This window comes from Borostomias antarcticus (assembly GCF_949987555.1).
Source record: "Borostomias antarcticus genome assembly, chromosome: 4".
NCBI lineage: Eukaryota > Metazoa > Chordata > Actinopteri > Stomiiformes > Stomiidae > Borostomias > Borostomias antarcticus.
Genome location: NC_140237.1, coordinates 34825393 through 34842423, shown reverse-complemented (window position 1 = coordinate 34842423; position 17031 = coordinate 34825393). Strand labels below are relative to the sequence as shown.

General features: G+C 50.8%; 1 protein-coding gene across 1 annotated transcript in view; it reads right to left on the bottom strand.

The window, feature by feature from the left end:
* thsd4 (thrombospondin type 1 domain containing 4) overlaps positions 1-16284 on the bottom strand; it is a gene marked incomplete at both ends in the record, with an annotated part of 37834 nt that extends 21550 nt beyond the window's left edge. The window contains 5 exons of the mRNA XM_084437483.1: positions 9427-9563; positions 11098-11200; positions 11801-12236; positions 13274-13623; positions 16153-16284. Coding sequence (XP_084293609.1) covers positions 9427-9563; positions 11098-11200; positions 11801-12236; positions 13274-13623; positions 16153-16284 — 1158 coding nt within the window. The remainder of the gene's footprint in view (positions 1-9426; positions 9564-11097; positions 11201-11800; positions 12237-13273; positions 13624-16152) is intronic.
* Positions 16285-17031: the final 747 nt, after the last annotated feature.

Sequence of the window (17031 nt, the reverse complement as noted above, 5' to 3'; positions counted from 1 at the left end):
ACATTCCTCCGGTCAAATATTTTCCTACCATAACCCATACGTTTCCAAACCCCTACTCAATCAGCCTGTACATGAACCGAACCCTCCTCCCTCCCGCCCGGCCCGCGAGCAGCGAGCGCTCGGCAAGTGTCTGGGATAGATATTAGCGTGTGCGAGGCCAGGCATGTTAGGTTCCATGATTGTTTCCTTGGAGCTATGGATCTGACTGGAGGAGGGAGGGGCCGGGGGCGGGGGTGGGGGGCGTTAATGCACAAAACAGGTGGGAGGGTTGGGGGGGGGCAGGGGGGCTGCTGGTGCTCTCCCTGTTTTGCATTTCGGCCTGTTTTGTGTCATAAAAGCCGCTGAGCGTGAGTGGTAGGGTCGCCCTCAGGGCCGAGGGGTCTAGGAGCCATAGTGGACCAGAGTGTATCATCACCGATGGCCCCCGTTGCGAGGCGAGGGACCGTGGCTGGGGATACGGCTCTGTGCTGGTGAACTCTGGGTCTGGGGGGGGGGGGTTCTTTGTGTGAGCGGGTCTTCGTTGCACCTCTGCCAATGGACCGTGGTGATGAATTCCTTAAGAGCTCAGATAAGGGTCTAATTTATTAGAGGACTTGACCTTGGGAGCAGGCCACCTGCTACACACTGACACACTCAATTAGGCATGGACACACACACACGCACGCACACACGCGCACACACACACACACACACACTACACACACAAATGTGCAAACACAGACATAGAGTTTTTTATCTCTCGTTTCGCAACTAACCATAAATTCCCGACATCCAGTGACACTGACCACAGTTTGAGTTCCCATCCCTTCAGTCAATACAAAATGGTGGAGCTGAAAACCTACCTAACTATCCACTGAACTGACAGACACCCACTGTCAGCCACTGATTGCCATTCACTGTCAACAGCTTTCTGTCAATGTGTGGGGTATGTGTGTGTGTGTGTGTGTGTGTGTGTGTGTGTGTGTGTGTGTGTGTGTGTGTGTGTGTGTGTGTGTGTGTGTGTGTGTGTGTGAGTGGGGCTGCTAAGTGCTAAAAATACTACTGCCTGGCCCTATAGGGTCCCCTCATAAATCTGTCCTCGACCCGGAGTACGGGGCCACTGTTGCCCTCTGACCCACAAACACCGCCGCCACATAGCCTGCCTGCTTCTCAACTGAGTTATCAAGAGTCACATTACACTGTACTCTTCCCTCAGACCTTTATAGACTTGTACAGACGCAGCGCCAATCCAAAGTGGACAGTGCGCTCTGAGTCTTAGTTGTCAGGGGAGCAGGAGAAGGCGAGAGCTCTTAACACCAGCTAGCTTGTGTTCAGTTAGCCAGCTAGCTTGTGTTCAGTTAGCCAGCTAGCTTGTGCTCAGTTAGCCAGCTAGATTGTGTTCAGTTAGCCAGCTAGCTTGTGTTGTTAGCCAGCTAGCTTGTGTTGTTAGCCAGCTAGCTTGTGTTCAGTTAGCCAGCTAGATTGTGTTCAGTTAGCCAGCTAGCTTGTGTTGTTAGCCAGCTAGCTTGTGTTCAGTTAGCCAGCTAGCTTGTGTTCAGTTAGCCAGCTAGCTTGTGTTCAGTTAGCCAGCTAGATTGTGTTCAGTTAGCCAGCTAGCTTGTGTTCAGTTAGCCAGCTAGCTTGTGCTCAGTTAGCCAGCTAGCTTGTGTTCAGTTAGCCAGCTAGCTTGTGCTCAGTTAGCCAGCTAGCTTGTGTTGTTAGCCAGCTAGCTTGTGTTCAGTTAGCCAGCTAGCTTGTGCTCAGTTAGCCAGCTAGCTTGTGTTCAGTTAGCCAGCTAGCTTGTGCTCAGTTAGCCAGCTAGCTTGTGTTCAGTTAGCCAGCTAGCTTGTGTTCAGTTAGCCAGCTAGCTTGTGTTCAGTTAGCCAGCTAGCTTGTGTTCAGTTAGCCAGCTAGCTTGTGCTCAGTTAGCCAGCTAGCTTGTGTTCAGTTAGCCAGCTAGCTTGTGCTCAGTTAGCCAGCTAGCTTGTGCTCCGTTAGCCAGCTAGCTTGTGTTCAGTTAGCCAGCTAGCTTGTGCTCAGTTAGCCAGCTAGCTTGTGTTCAGTTAGCCAGCTACCTTGTGTTCAGTTAGCCAGCTAGCTTGTGTTCAGTTAGCCCGCTAGCTTGTGTTCAGTTAGCCAGCTAGCTTGTGTTCAGTTAACCAGCTAGCTTGTGTTGTTAGCCAGCTAGCTTGTGTTCAGTTAGCCCTATGTTCAGCTCTGCTCTGCTGCTACCTGTCTCCAGAGAGGTGTGGGTCTCGCCTATCCCCTCCTCTCCTGTGGTGCTAGTTCAAGATCACTGCAGCTGACAGCTCTCATCGTACCGAGGGGACGTGTTTCAGCTGATCAGTGGTTCAGCTGATTTCCTGTCCACAGGAAACAAGCATGGAGGTCCAGGGGCCGCGGAGATGTTTCATACACACATACACCACACAAACACATACTCTGTAGACACACACACACACACGCATACATACTGTAGACACATATACACACACACACACACGCACACATATTGTAGACACATACACACACACTCACAAACACACACACACATACAAAAACACACATACACACACCACACACATACACACACACACACACGCATACACACACACACACACACACACACACACACTGTAGACACACACACACACATACACACATACACACACACACACACATACTGTACTCTAGACATACACAGACACACACACAATGAACACAGGCACAAACGCGCACACTCACACCAAACACACACACACACACACACACACACACACACACACACACACACACACACACAGCAGCACAGGCAGTCTGGACATCTCCAAAGTTGAGGATCACCCGGAGTTCTCACTCCTACCCAGTGCAGCAGCAGCTGTCATACAGACACACACATATGCGCACACACACACACACACACACACACACACACACACATATGCGCACACACACACACACACACACACACACACACACACACACACACACACATATGCGCACACACACACAGGCACGATCATTCATGTAGGAGTTTGGCCCTCCGTTCAGAATCATTCACCATGCAACCACCAAGCACCACCCAGAGCAAAGCTGGACTCTAATCTAATCTCCATGGCACATAACTTATATCATGTACTGATATGACACTGTATATCAGGTATTCTGTACATTAAGCCGTTTGGCTTCCCGTGATCGAGCTAGCAGACTGTGCGTCAAGGCTGAGCTAGACACGAGACGTCGGGGATTCCTCGACACTGAATAAATTTCTTCAGATTCAGAGGAAATCAGTCAGAGTGAAGGTAAAAGACAGGACGGTGGAAAGCCGGCAGATCGGCCTCCCGCTGAAAACAGACGCTTTGCTTTTGGCGGTGTGAAGGAGTTTACATGGCCCTACTTAGGGCGGGTGAAAGACTCCCCTGTCTCCTCCCCCACGCTTTTATGAGCTGCGGGCTGGAAACCCCCGAGAACGCGCAGAACGACGGTGACCCCGAAGTACGTCTAGCTTCCAGTCGAGCGGGACTAAGCAGGCGGAACAGGGTGGTGCCGGGCCGGACCCTGCGCCGGACGAGGTCCGGGAGAGTTCCAGCTCGGACGATCAGCCATCGTAGCCCGGCCCAGAGTCCTGTTTCACTGCTTCGTGCTATAGGCTCTCTGACATCAGGAGTAATTTACGGCATCTCTGACCGGAGGCCTCTGTTGACAAGGGTCCCTGTTCATCGTCAGGAAACTGGCGGACGCCACGCTGTGTAGCCCACAGCTGGGGACTGGCGTGAGATAGATGGGGTTGTGATCTCTCCGGCGGCCTGTGCCGGCCGTATTTCAGAGCTCTCATCCCCCGTTTAACAAGTCGCCCCGTCCCCATGCCGGGGGGATGCCTCAAACAGACGCAGCTTTCAGAGGAGAGAGAGAGAGAGAGAGATAGAAAAAGAGAAAGAGAGAGATATATATATATATAGAGAGAGAGAGAGAGAGAGAGAGAGAGAGAGAGAGACGAGTGGAGAGCAGGCCAGTCGTAGACAGAGCTAGAGTCCAAGCCCCTAACACAGGGCAGGGTGACCCCATACAGCCCCTAACACAGAGCAGGGTGACCCCATACAGCCCCTAACACAGGGCAGGGTGACCCCATACAGCCCCTTACACAGGGCAGGGTGACCCCATACAGCCCCTAACACAGGGCAGGGTGACCCCATACAGGCCCTAACACAGGGCAGGATGACCCCATACAGCCCCTAACACAGGGCAGGGTGACCCCATACGGCCCCTAACACAGGGCAGGGTGACCCCATACAGCCCCTAACACAGGGCAGGGTGACCCCATACAGCCCCTAACACAGAGCAGGGTGACCCCATACGGCCCCTAACACAGGGCAGGGTGACCCCATACACCCCTAACACAGGGCAGGGTGACCCCATACGGCCCCTAACACAGGGCAGGGTGACCCCATACAGCCCCTAACACAGGGCAGGGTGACCCCATACAGCCCCTAACACAGAGCAGGGTGACCCCATACAGCCCCTAACACAGAGCAGGGTGACCCCATACAGCCCCTAACACAGAGCAGGGTGACCCCATACGGCCCCTAACACAGGGCAGGGTGACCCCATACAGCCCCTAGGGGGGATGGAGGGACAGAGCTCTGGCAGACACACAGGTGGAGGAGCGGAGGACACTTCAACGGCCAAGAAAGCACTCTGAGGAGAGAGCGGTCCAGGAGTCGAGCGGTCAGAAAGCCCGCGGGCCCGTAGCGCATGTCCTAGACCGGCTGTTGACACTTCCTCACCAACACATTCCCGCGGAAATGTTGCTTTAACTGGTATGAAGTACTAATGACAGATTCACAAGGGGTAATCCAGAGAGCAAAACGTTCCCCATGCTCGCCTCAACACTCCATAAAAACCCAGTTAAACAAACAAACAAAAAACTCTGAGGTAGACGTGTGTGAAAGTCCTGACCACTGGATTTGAGGTTGGGGGGATTTTGGTTGGGTTTACCTTTACAGGGGCGACGTTTAAACAGGTAAAGACTTCTATCTCAATCATTTATAGCAAGACCTGGGATAGGAGCCTATCCATCCACACCAGATCACCCTGCAGCTACAGAACCTGGAGTAATGGCCGACACCTCCAGCTCCTTCCAGGATATAGGCACACCATCGCCAGCTGAAAAGTGTGCGGTCAGAGATCAGCCTTTAAAAACACACACACACACACACACACACACACACCCTTCTCAAGTGCACTTCCCTGGCACGGAGGGCTCGTAGCTAGCTCAATGGAATTCCCGCCATAAAGGGAGCTTTCTGTTCCGCGCCCGTCTGTAATGTGTAACCGCATTCAGCCTTTTCTATGGCCCGGGTCCGGCCGTTTCCTCCTCGGCGCAGGTCCTGGCACGCGTGAGGAGCGGACCGTACTCATACGGACCAGGTCCAAGCTCTCACATTAAGCACATGATTCATCTGTGGGGCCTCAGTCTTTCCACTGTTAAAGACAAAAGGCTATCCTCAAGAGACCTCCGCTAGCCTGTGTTAGGGGCTGTATGGAGTCACCCTGCCCTGTGTTAGGGGCTGTATGGGGTCACCCTGCCCTAGGGGCTGTATGGGGTCACCCTGCTCTGTGTTAGGGGCTGTATGGGGTCACCCTGCCCTGTGTTAGGGGCTGTATGGGGTCACCCTGCCCTGTGTTAGGGGTGTATGGGGTCACCCTGCTCTGTGTTAGGGGCTGTATGGGGTCACCCTGCTCTGTGTTAGGGGCTGTATGGGGTCACCCTGCCCTGTGTTAAGGGTCGTATGGGGTCACCCTGCTCTATGTTAGGGGCCGTATGGGGTCACCCGGGCCCTGTGTTAGGGGCTGTATGGGGTCACCCTGCTCTGTGTTAGGGGCTGTATGGGGTCACCCTGCCCTGTGTTAGGGGCTGTATGGGGTCACCCTGCCCTGTGTTAGGGGCTGTATGGGGTCACCCTGCCCTGTGTTAGGGGCTGTATGGGGTCACCCTGCCCTGTGTTAGGGGCTGTATGGGGTCACTCGGCCCTGTGTTAGGGGCCGTATGGGGTCACCCTGCCCTGTGTTAGGGGCCGTATGGGGTCACCCTGCCCTGTGTGCATCGGCCACACAGAGTTTACAGCGCACACTGCTATTGTGTTCACTCCCATGATGGGGTTATGATGCCGCAAAAACACACATCTGTTACCAAGCAGAGGAACGTTGACATAAAAAGAAGAAACCTATAGTACAAACGTGTAATAGATGAAGGGAAGACAATAGTTTTCTTCCATTGTTCTTGACTGACTGTATGTCGGTGATGTAAGTACCAATATATTGTAGCCTGGCAATTTGAATGCACCAAAATAATGCACTGTACACAATGCTAACATATTAGCATGATATGATGTACTGTGGAAGACCTTACACGACACCCACTCAACCATCCAGGCCCATATGGATAACATGTCTAGAAACAGGAGAGGAGAAGCCACCAGACGAGAACTAAAGCCTTGGATTGGTCCTCTGCTTCTGTCACATTCATAGGAGCACTATGGAATTCCAGGCATCCTAGACATGACTACCACAAAAACACTCCCGGGAGGTATAGTATAGAGATTCTGGTCCACTAAAGGCTAGAGGATAAAACAGAATATGTCTTCAACTGACAGTGCCCAGATAACTCTCTTGCTCAACAAAAAGTTTCTACTGTACCATGGGGAATGGCTCTGGCACTATGTAACCTAGCTCCATTTTGTTCACTTGTTGTACGACAACAAACATCGAAGGCCATGAACAGTATACTGCCCCAGAACAGTCATTTAATCAGTTATGTCAGGCCAGCTAATGAAGTGTGCTAAGCTACATGTAGCTACTACACGGTACTGAGTAAGCTCACTGGAGCCAAAACAGCACAGCTGGAGATGGACAAAATCTTAAAAGAAAGCAACGTCTGGGAGTGCAGAGGGCCTCACAGTGACCGACTGTTTAGCCAGCTAAGCTCTTCTAAGCTCAGGATGTAGCCTGCCTGTCTGACAGCGAGCACAGGCACTTAACAGAATGAAAGAGAGTTCACGGGTCGTCCGAATATGAGCAGGCTAACTGAAACGCTCATCCCGCCGCTGGACATCTGCCAAATGCTTTTTGGGTTCAACACTGTCTGGGGCAGCTGTCAAATGAAGAAGTTTAGGTTTTTCCACCATCTTCCATTCATTTGACACCGAATTCGCTTCTGTTCCACTTTATAGGCCCTCAGACATCACGATGGACCAGGGCAAAGAAACCTTGAATGTCCCCCACGTTCTAGGGGCTGTAAATCTTGAGACGTGCCATTTCCACCAGGACAATTTGAGGGTCTCAGTGCGTCAGAAGTAGAAATGTTAGATGGAGAAGTAGAAACGTAAGATGGAGGCATGTGGTGGCACCTCGGTTCACCTCAGTTCAGAGGTCACATTGACAGAGGTGGGTTGTTATTCATGCAGCACTGGGAGGTATCAGCTATGGACCACACAGTGTGAGAGGAAGCGTTAAGCATGATTAAGCTGGGTAAAGCCTGTGTGTGTTGAAACTATAGTAAGTGGATAAAATAGTACTGTAAAAGTACGGGTGCGCAATGTGCCAGGTGTGTGTGTGTGTGTGTGTGTGTATGTGTGTGTGTGTGTGCGTGCGTACTGTATGTGTGTGTGCGTTCATAAATAAACACACATACTCCTGCATTATACAGTCCATTTCAAAGGTTAAAATTGCTTCCAGGCCAACCTCTTCACACATGGAGCACTCCCTCCACACACACACACACACACACACACACACACACACACACACACACACACACACACACACACCGGTGATGAAGCCCATGTGTTTACAAGCACAACAGAGGTGGTGCAGGTCTGCTTTATGTAGAACAAGACCAGTTCACAGGAAACAGCAGAGGTCTGGCCGGGCAAAAACAAACTGGAGCTCTTACTACACACACACACACACACACACACAAACACACACACAGGCACGCATGCACACACACACACATATACTGTACACACACGCACACACACACACGCACACATGCACACACGCACACAGGCACACACACATTCGTGCACACACGCACACACACACACACACACATATGCACACACACACTCACAGGCACGCATGCACACACACACACACACACACATATGCACGCACACACACACACACACACACACACACACACACACACACACACACACACACACACACACACACACCTCTGATACAGCCCACAGGAGCCAGAGTGACCCACTTCAGAGGCCCAGCTGAACAGGATGAAAGTTAAGCATATGAAGATGAATGCATGTTCACACTCAGCTCCGCCAGGTAAACAAAGTGTTCACAGGGAACGAGGAGGCCATGGCCTGAGCAGCAGATGTTTCTGTGTCTGTGTCATCTGTGGGCTTTCGCTCTTCTGGCATAATTTATGAGAGAATCTCATTATGGGATATGCCCTGACCTGCTGAGCTCCCTCAGAGAGAGAACTCACAGCTTCCTGCAGCCGTGTGGATTCAACAGTTTAGCTCCCGGTTGGGGCGAGCTCAAACACACCAGGTCTCCTCAGTGCAAGACCCTTAAGAAAGAACATACACACACACGAACACGCAGGAACACACGCACGCATATACTCACACTCACACACACACACACACACACTGTACCAGACCCACAGCAGTTGGCTGGATTATGAGTTATGAGCTCACCAGTGCAACATCAAAGCAGCGCCCCCCTCCCCCCCCTCCACACACACACACAATCCATGACAAATTACTATTTCACCGGTATTAAAAGTGGAAATTACACGAAGGCTAATATGAGATTAATGTGACTCTTTATCTTGATTAAATCTTAATGCGGTCAGAATCTCCAGTGGATTACAGTGCCTGGGAAACAGACGTGGTGACTAGAGGAAGGTCAGAGCAGCCGTTCGGGACAGAGAGAGACCCTGGACCCGGGTGCGCGCTCTTACAGCATACTTGGACAGAGTTCATTCAGAGCTATGGCACTGGATCTAATTGGAAAAAACAACGCTGCATGTGTGACAGTTCAGTCCAGCTGTGAAGAGCTCCCAGATGACATATCCAGTCAATAGCACTTTACAGGCTCGCATGGGGACCGCGTCCCTCCACGTCTGGACACAGGTGCATTTGAGGGATGTGTATTAAATATGAGGTCAGAGGCAGAAATATGTCTGTCTGTCATCAAGATCCCTGATTCTCGACTGTGATCCAAACGAGGAAGCAAACCCCTGCCTGACCTCCGCTTCGCTGCCTCTGGATCAGACACTCTTATACGCTGCTGCCCTCTGCTGGATGTAGCCGGAAGTGTACCGTTATCACAAAAATCCCTTCCATTGGTTGAGATTGATGGTGTGAGATACTGACAACCAGTGAGATTATAAACCCTGAAAGGGGGATGGGGTCCTACCTGGCACCTCCCCGCCACGCACACGGACGTCTCGTTCTGGCCGCACGGCGTCCCGTCGATGACCCGGTCCGACTGGCGCACGTAGAAGCGGAACCCAACAGCCCGACAGTTGAGCTCGCAGTGCTGGTCCCCGGGGACTGGGGGGAGGGGTCAAGGTGAGGTCAGACAGAGAGAGGTCAAGGTGAGGTCAAGCCAGTTATCAACAATCGTCACCAGAGGCAGAACGTCTGCGAGGGTAGAACACAGGGCCCACTGTTGTCTCCACCGTGATCGAGTTTTCCCGGCATCCAGCAGGGAAGGAATGACAGGAAACATTACCACATGCAGGGCAGAAGACACTCACGTCACGGTACAACAAAGAAAGGCTTTAGTTCGCCCATTAAATACCCAGAGGGCAATTAAACAAAAAAAAACTTGGAGCGCTTTTTTACTTCAAATGAGGACAATGCTGCCACCAAGTGACTCATACTGCATGAGGCAAGACTACAATTACATTACTCTGCTATAATGAGCCCAATTAACCATGGTGTGTTTATATGACAGGGTTAACCCCTTCGTTGTCCTGCGGTTAGCGATAATGACTAAATCACCACTGTGAGTGATGTCTGTGGAACAGTACGGTACACCATGTAATGACTTGGTTGAAGGTAACGCCTGGATAGGAAGTGTAAGCCTGCCAAAGAAACTAACCTGAACTGTCATAAATCCTGGTGATGGGGAGTTTACAGGTTACTATGCTCCTCAAGTCATCAATTACTGCTAATTAGAGCCCCACATCTCTGCGTGGGTCTCTCCCTGCACAGAGACAATGCCCTTCGTGTGTGTGTGTGTGTGTGTGTGTGTGTGTGTGAGGGAGAGAGAGGGAGAGAGTATGTGTGTGTGTGTGTGTGTGTGTGTGTGTGTGTGTGTGTGTGTGTGTGTATGCATGTGTGTATGCGTGTGAAAGAGAAAGAGACAAAGAGAGAGAGAGAGAGAGTGTGTGTGTGTGTGTGTGTGTGTGTGTGTGTGTGTGTGTGTGTGTGTGTGTGTGTGTGTGTGTGTGTGTGTGTGTGTGTGTTTGCATGCGTGCGTGCGCGCGCTAAATGAAGTGAATATAATTCACATTCATTAGGCTCAGATGTTGTGGGCTTTTAGATGTCAGGTTAAAAGACTTTGACACTGCTGAAACTGACATGTTCATTGTTTAAGACAGTGAATTAATCTTAACTTCACGTCATACGTTAAAGCAGTTATATTCCAAAAATGTGTGGCTTTCTTTTGTTGCTAGCTTATAGCCCTTGGTTTGAAATATGGGTCTATGCTCATTTCTGAGGGTTAGGATTAAGTGTTAGGGCCAAGGGGTGAATTGGGATTGGGCTTTAATCTATACATCTGCAGTACATTCGTGTCACCCCTTGACTTCAAGAAGACAAAAAGTAATTTTTTCCACATTTTCCAAATATATACTGTATCAAGAGGTGCTTTGACTGTTGCTTGGATACTTAAGACCCTTAAATCTTCCAACAGCTACCTTGCCGTTCAGAAGGTAAGAGCATACATCAGGGTGCCTGAGACAGGTGACATAGTATAGTCCTTACATCCCGCCACGCCTTGGTTCATAGAACCTAGTTAAGGAGCAGATAGGCGGTCGCTGCAGCAGGAGAACTGAGGCCGTCAGGAGGGTTCTCTTACCTTCGTTGAAGGGTTCCCATTCATAGAGCCGACCCATGAAAGGCTGGCTGTTATAGGAGGAACACTGAACCGCTCTGATGTGTCGGCTGGAGGGGGGACAGGCCTGAGGTGAGACAGACAGACAGACAGACGGACAGATGGACAGATGGACAGGAAGGCAGGCGGGCAGGCAGGCAGGCAGACAGGCATGCGGACAGGCATATAGGAAGGCAGACACACAGACAGGAAGACCCACAAACACACACACACACATACACACACACACACACACACACACACACACACACACATACGTTTTACGTTTGTAAAACATGATATTACAAAACATGTTTCCAGATCGTCTTGCTCCAGCGACAGTGAGAACATCTCATTCTCCTCCTGTCCCAGTAAGGGCGAGAATCCAGAAACACATTCCTGCCTGAGGAGAATTCCAGTTTTTATGTTCACCCTTCATAGTACAGTAACATACCTCCATATATCCTTCTGTCACAATGGACCATCAGAGCCTCTGGTGTCTCTAACAAAACCCCAGCTATGTCACAATAATACTGGAAAGCTCTCCATTCATATCCATTCATGAATGATAAATCCCAGTTAAGTCTACAAAGAAGCCACGACACCAGAGATGTGATGAATTGTAAACGTCTCTGGTGATACTATAAGCCTGGACATGAGTACTCTCTCCTGGGTTAGCGAGTCTTACGTTGGTGTTGCAGATCTTGTGCTGGCTGGGCTGCCCCACGCAGGAGGAGGAGGGTAGGGGGTTGTAGGGCCGTCCAGGGGACGTCTGGGGTCCTGAGCCCTGGCTGTCTGGGTACTGCTCCATCCCGGGCTGGTTCTGGGGCTGCTGGGGCTGGTACAGGGGGCCCCAGGCCGGGTTGGGCCTGGGCTGGGGGGCCGGCTGGTGGTGGGCTGGGCTGTAGCTATGGATGCCAGGGTTGTTGTAGGGCTGCCAGTAGGAGGGCCTGTGGCCCCCGTGCCTGGCGGGGGGGTGGTGGGGGTCGGGGAGGGGGGAGCGTCTCTGTCTGTGAGAGCGAGTAGAGCCGGTCCCCAGGCCCACTTCAGTCTGCAGCGGAGCCACGTAAGGCATCCTCCCGTAGCCATACTTCCCCGGGGTAATGACGCTGTCGCTGCCCCTCCTGAACACACACACACACACACACATACAGATGTAGGCTAATATTCTCATTTTTACACTGCAAAAACATTTGTTAAAATACAAGAAATAAATACTGAATTTCAGGAGAAATTACTTAATACAAGTGAAATTATCTGTCCATGCAGCAAGATAATTTTACTTGACAAGAAATCTTAAAATAAGCTGGTTTGAGTCTAGAAATAAGATAGAAACTAGTAAATAACTTTAGAAACAAGATAATATATTTCCAAATCTAAGATTTTAAATATTGGCAAGCGCAGAACAATTTGCAGTGTAGAGGTCGACCGATTAATCGGTTTTGCCAATTAATCAGTTTTGCCTATTAATCGGCCCCAATAGGACGCTTTTTAAAGTATTGTTATTGGCTGAACTGGGCTCTGATAGTGGCCAATGCCTGCACAGCTTTTCTTCTTTTGTGCTAATGGACATTTAATCGGCTATCGGCTTTTTCCTGATCCTATATAATATATATGATTATTATAGATATCGGTCTTTAAAATTGGTCAACCTCTACTAATTTGATTTGATGATGATGTCTGAGGAGCTGTTGGAAATGTCGTTCCTAAAAATGTCATCTTCTCCCATGTAGAGAAATGTCTTTCATCCCAATCCTCTCCACAGACGCTGACTTCTGAGAAGCGGGTGGATGTCAGAAAGGCATAATGCTGGGAGCTTTTGTTGTTATTTGGCTGCTTGGACTCCAGTCCTAACAACCCCCCATTACTCAACTGTCAGCGCTATTTATTTAAAAGCTTTTTTAGTTAGCAGCACACAGGAAGGAGGTCACAAACCCGCCAAGCGCAAGCCGAGCCATTGACTCCGTCCATAAAAGAATAGCTTTCCTCTGGAGGGCAGTCAAACAGAGCGCAGAGTGGGGGGGCTACAGGCCTACTTTTAGACCAGGCTGCTCAGCATGCAGGGCAGTCAGTCAGAGTCCAAAATAGAGACCCCAGACACGGGCCCTAGTATGGGGGAGGTGTGTGTGTGTGTGTGTGGGAGGGGGTGTTTATACGGTACCTGCGTCCAGGCCGAGCTTCTCTCTCTCTTTGCGGACTCCTCAGCTCCCCCCGGCCGCTGCTGTTGGAGTGGGGGGGCCTCCCGGCCTCGCGGTGGAGGGGGACAGAGGGGCGCAGGGCGGACACCACGTGGCCCGGGTGCTGGGGGTGCTGGTGCTGCCCCGGTTTGGAGGGGTAGGAGGGCGGCGGGGGCGGGGGGGCGTACGAGGGCAGGCAGAGCCGGCTCTGCTGCTGCACCCCTCCTCCGCAGGTGCGAGAGCAGGCGGTCCAGGCCCCCCAGGCCCCCCAGGAGCCCTGGAGCACGACCTGCCCGGACGCGGGCCCCTGCTGGTCCCCTGCCCTCTGAGGAACCTGCACAGAAACACGCGGCACCCCGGGTTAGAGCTAGTGGTGTAGTGGGTACACAGAGATATACGGAGTATACCCACCTCTTTATCCCTGGACCATTACCCTCCAAACCACAGTATGCCCACTAACACCACTAACGTAAAAATGGTAACATTTCTACTACAGTATACAAACTTCTTTAGCTGGAGTATACCCACTTTTTAGTCAGAATATACTCACTTCTTTAGTCAGAGTACACCCACTTCTTTAGTCAGAGTATACCCACTTCTTTAGTCAGAGTATACCTACTTCTTTAGTCAGAGTATACCTACTTCTTTAGTCAGAGTATACCTACTTCTTTAGTCAGAGTATACCCACTTCTTTAGTCAGAGTATACCCACTTCTTTATTCAGAGTATACCCACTTCTTTATTCAGAGTATACCCACTTCTTTAGTCAGAGTATACCTACTTATTTAGTCAGAGTACACCCACTTCTTTAGTCAGAGTATACCCAATTCTTTGGTCAGAGTATACCCACTTCTTTAGTCAGAGTACACCCACTTCTTTAGTCAGAATATACTCACTTCTTTGGTCAGAGTATACCCACTTCTTTAGTCAGAGTATACCCACTTCTTTAGTCAGAGTACACCCACTTCTTTAGTCAGAGTATACCCACTTCTTTAGTCAGAGTACACCCACTTCTTTAGTCAGAGTATACCCACTTCTTTGGTCAGAGTATACCCACTTCTTTAGTCAGAGTACACCCACTTCTTTAGTCAGAGTATACCCACTTCTTTAGTCAGAGTATACCTACTTATTTAGTCAGAGTATACCCACTTCTTTAGTCAGAGTATACCCACTTCTTTAGTCAGAGTATACCCACTTCTTTAGTCAGAGTATACCAACTTCTTTAGTCAGAGTATACCCACTTCTTTAGTCAGAGTATACCCACTTCTTTAGTCAGAGTATACCCACTTCTTTAGTCAGAGTATACCCACTTCTTTAGTCAGAGTATACCCACTTCTTTAGTCAGAGTATACCCACTTCTTTACTCACCTACAGTACACCACACCTGGTTAGAGCTCTACGACACACACAGCAGGTAGGAAGACCCCAGACACGACACGCAGGGCAGGAAGAACACGTTCAGCCCAGCCAGAGGCTACCTGGAGCCAGCCCCTCTGAAGGGACTGAGGCCCTAGACCTCGCATGCTGAGTGACCGTTTCCCCCCCCGCCGAGAGTGCGAGACGGCCCGGCTGCATTCAGCGGGAATAAAGACTCAGATTTGGCTGATTGGTGGCTGTCTGTTTCCCCATCATCCCCCTCTGTTGGCTACCTGCATTTCCCACTGTCGGCTGTATAATCCCCTCTGTGTGACTTTGTGCCAGAGGCGCGTTAGCGGCCATCACTGCGCTCTCTGTCCGAGGGCGCAGCCAGGGCCTGCTCCCGGTGCCAACCCGGCCGCCTCGGGTGCCAAAATGGCTTTAGCCCGCGGAGCCTTGATTGAAGTCCCGGCTTTTTAAGAAGCACTTTGTCTGCGTTGACGCCGACCTCGCTATGTAAACATGAGACAGCGTAGGCTTGGCCCAGCCGCCTTTGGCTTTCAGAAGACGGTGGGAGAATGCATAATTGTGTGTGTGTGTGTGGGGGGGGGGGGGGGGGGCGGGGTTGGCAGACTGCTGTCCTCCTGTCACCCAATGACACGGGGGCTGTACAGAGAGAGACTCGGACCCACCCCCCCGCCCCCTTCCCCGCTGCAGTCTTTGTAACTCAACCCCACTGTCGTCCCAAGGGTCAGCCGTGGGTCAAACAGCTGGACCACTGGAAACGCACAGGCCGACCCAGACCAACTCTCTCCCCATGCAATGCAATCCCCCCCCCCCCATACACACACCCCTCCCAATTGGGCAGTGACCCTGTCCATCAGCTCGATCCTTAATCCACAGTTATAAATCATTGGCACACCCCCCCTTCCTCCCTTCCTCACAGCTCCAGGGTTGGAGGGGAGGTCTGCTGACAGCCAGCGTGACCCGGGTTTGTTCCCCTGGCTTCCCACCACCACTCTCCCGTCGGCTCACAGATTTACACCCGGCTCCGGTTCCTCCCCGGGATTCTCACTTCTCTCTGACTGATCGCGTGTTTACGTGCGTGGGGATAGGCTGAGTTGTACTCGACAGCTTTGCGGTCGAACAATAACACCGTAGCGATAGCGGACACCGTAAGCTTCGCCCAGTGAGGTTTAAAAAGACGATATGCTTCGTCCGCTAGCTGGCCGGGCTGAGGTCAGATCGGGCCGTCTTTGGAGGTTTTGTGAGGCCGTGTTTGGAGGTTTTGTGAGGCCGTGTTTGGAGGTTTTGTGAGGCCGTGCCAGCGGAGGAAAGTGACGCTGTGCCTGCGAACGCTCAGGGGAGATCTCCCGCCGTGGCCTCTGGATGTCAAACACATCACATGTTAGAACCCAGACACCAGGCCCCCCCCGCAACTCCAACACTCCCACCCTCCCCCGACACACACACACACACACACACACACACATAGCTTCTTAACTCACCTTTCTGTGGTCGGTTGCAAGCTGGCAGTCCAGTGGGTTTGGCCTAAGCAGCAGGAGGAGTATGGAGACTCTGTGCAATGGAGAGTACCTGCTATCAGACATGAACTCTCTTTTTGTGTTTAAGAAGGACATTCTCATTTGGAATGCAAACAGCCATTCAGTAATAATGTATTAAAGGTACAGTGACTATTTAAGCTGTATCTCTGCACCACTACAAAGAGACCAATTGGATCTTACCTGAGACTCCAGACACACACTTCCCTCATCGCTCCTCCTTCGTCCTCCGCTTCTAAAGGAAGTATTTGCAGACACAAATGCTCACCGGTAAGCATAGCAGGCATGTTCAACTTAAAGCTGTCGTCAAGACCAGAGACTTAACCCCACTGGCGTGTCATTCTATCCCAAGTCCCTGTCTGCTGTCCACTTCACTAGAGCCCGACCGATAGGGATAATTATCACTTAATTTATTACTCTATTTCCTCTAGACCGATAGGGATTTTTCTGACAAATACTGATAACCGATTATATAGTGGGGAAAATCACCGATAACCGATATACAGCCAATATAGTGAATTTTTGAGCTGGAATGAAAACTGGCCTTTTTCTGTGTGGATTGTGCGAAGATTTTGCACCGATATGATTATGCAAAGGTACAGTCCCAGTGACAGTAGCACAGAGACAGCTGCTTTCTTAAAACAATGACTTTAAGTTTATTCAAAACTTAAGAAAAGGAGTAGCGGAAGTGGAGTGACACAGACACAACAATACCAGCACCATTGGTATCAAAGTTTGGCATATAAACAAAAATAAAATAAATACTGTAGCAGGCTAGCAGCTAAATAGTAGGCTACTGTAAGTAGTGTAAAATAAAGCATTACA